The 2,463-nt window shown below is 37.9% G+C and overlaps 1 protein-coding gene across 1 annotated transcript in view; it reads right to left on the bottom strand.

The window, feature by feature from the left end:
- Nucleotides 1–1,203: 1,203 nt before the first annotated feature.
- Nucleotides 1,204–2,463, bottom strand: part of zic3 (zic family member 3 heterotaxy 1 (odd-paired homolog, Drosophila)) — a 2,736-nt gene continuing 1,476 nt past the window's right edge. The window contains exons 2-3 of the mRNA XM_073487218.1: nucleotides 1,980–2,143; nucleotides 1,204–1,386 (exon numbers count right to left, since the gene is read on the bottom strand). Of these exons, the coding sequence (XP_073343319.1) occupies nucleotides 1,204–1,386; nucleotides 1,980–2,143 (347 nt within the window). The remainder of the gene's footprint in view (nucleotides 1,387–1,979; nucleotides 2,144–2,463) is intronic.

Genomic DNA, 2,463 nt, shown 5'->3' with positions numbered 1-2,463 from the left:
ATCCTATAAAAGTAAAATACACAAAGAAGGTTTAAATTTAACCAAAAATAAAGATATCAACAGAACCTGTTTTTATAGCTTCTCAGCTCAACTGAACTCAGTTTCTACAAAGTCAATGATTTACATGTCAATGGTCTCATAAACAAAATAAAAGTGACGGAAATATCTGCATTATATATAGACAAATCCATAATATTCATATAGATGATTTCTTCGATCCAAATAAGACACATGTAGGCCTATTGGTTAAAAAGAGAGAAAAGAAACAGAAGGATACAATCGCGATGTTGGAGCTTTAGTTTATCATTTGTTCAATGTTAAGCTGGTTATGACCAAAACTGTACAGTTCTTGTTAGAAAACATTTCCATAAATATCATTTAAGTTTCAGAACTTATACCCATAATTAAATTACAAATTGATAAATATGGCATCATGGATATGTATTTACAACGGTATTAACAAAAGGCAACGTTATATTCAACGGTAACAATCGTAACCTAATACCACATTTCTCCACCTGAAAACGGACGTTGACAATAGATTCGACCCCATCAAACAAGGAAATACATTCACGAGTATAATATTTATTTAGGATTTTTTTTTCTGTGTTCAAGTTCATGACAAAGACTTTGGCACGTTTCTTAAGACTGTTTGAAGTTCCAACAATCAATTGAAGAGGCGACAATAGCGCGTCACCGTCAATATAAAACAGCGTGAAATAATCTTCCTTTTTATTCTTTTTTTTTAAATAAAAATTTGAGAAAATACATAAAATGAAAAATAAAACAATTTTTTTTCTTGAAATCTGTAAACTAAAAGATAAAAAAAACATTTATTTGTACTGAGAAAGTATTACGTTTATTTAGTCGAGATTTTTTTTTTGTTTGTTTTTTTTTTTCCTTTTTTATTTGATTTCCTCAAAACTGCGGAGTAAAAGTCAAATTTCGTGATCCTGAGAACGGACGTGGCCTGCTTGGTGCTGGCTTTTGCTCTCATCTCCTGTTGTTGTTGTTGTTGTTGTTGTTGTCGTCCCAATCCCATGTGTGTGATTCTGTCAGTGTGTGTGTGTGTATGAGAGAGAGGGTGTGTGTGTGTGTGTGTGTGTGTGAACAGGAATAGTTTTTAAGGTTGTTGTTTTTTTATTTTTTTTTTATCCTCAACCCCGTTGTCCAACATTGAGAGAGGATTTTGTTCTCCGGACTTCAAACGTACCATTCATTAAAGTTGGGTGCCAGTCCTTCGCTGTGACCAGACGTGTTTTGTACGGCTAACGGCGGTGTTTTTGTCGGGTCTTCAGTGCTGGCTGTGACCAACACTGGTGGTGTGGACGACTCGTATCCAGAGCTTGCTGCTGGAGACGATTCAGATCCTTGAGACTCGTGTACCTGCAAAAAAAAAAGAGAGGAAAAAGCCCACAAAAAGACACGATGAGTGACTGAGAATGATCATTTATACCCTGAAGTGGCTTGGATGGAAAGTGTATTGCACTTTAAAAATGCGGATCAGCTCCAGATTTTAGTTGTGGCACTATAACTGTAAACACACAGCAAACTTGGGAGCTGCTCCACTGCAAAAAATATCCAAATCAATGCGCCATTAATGTGCGTCTTAAAATGTAGTAAATAATCAATGGAGAAGGAGAAGTTTTCTTTGAAAGGGGGCTACTTTTTAAACAAAAGGCTGTCAAATAATGTCAGAAAAGTGAAATATTCACAGCTCACCATCACCATATTTCCACTGCTTAATTAAACTAAGAGCTTAAGTGTCACTAATACACAAAAATGCATATTTATTGTTGTTTTTCTTTTTCTTGCAGTGTGACAGTGCTATAACATCTTAAAGAAAATGCATCAAGTTGTGATTGTGTGTCTGTGTCAGCGCAGGAGGAGGAGAAGGAGGAGGTAGTGGAGTGTGTGTGTGTGTGAGAGAGAGAGTGTGTGTGTTAATGTGTTTAAGGAGTAATGAAGACATTAATTACCTTCATGTGTTTCCTGAGAGAGCTGGGGTGTGTGTATGACTTGTCGCACACTTTGCAGATGTATGGCTTGTCTGATGTGTGCACATGCATGTGCTTTTTCCTGTCGCTGCTGTTGGCGAAGCGTCTGTCACAGCCATCAAATTCACACTTAAACGGCTTCTCACCTGCAGGATTAAACACACACACACACACGCACATACACCGTGAATTTACACCCCGATAGCCTGCACAAACACGCTCCCTCATTGTGACACCACCTGTAAACTGGAAGCCTGGAGCATGTAAATTGTCTGCAGCCTTATTATATAACAGAGTAACCTACATTTTCCAGGCGACATGGATACAGTTCTACTACTACACACCGCTCTGTCAGGCTTTATTTATTCAAGAGGCCTGCTCCTTCATGCTACTACTACTGGCCTGCCCTGTGCGCCTGCTCTGCTGTAGTAAACACTGAATCAACAGGGCATTTTCTTGCACTACG

The sequence above is a fragment of the Pagrus major genome, chromosome 18 (genome assembly GCF_040436345.1).
Source record: "Pagrus major chromosome 18, Pma_NU_1.0".
Classification (NCBI taxonomy): domain Eukaryota; kingdom Metazoa; phylum Chordata; class Actinopteri; order Spariformes; family Sparidae; genus Pagrus; species Pagrus major.
This window is presented reverse-complemented; position numbering and strand designations above follow the sequence as displayed.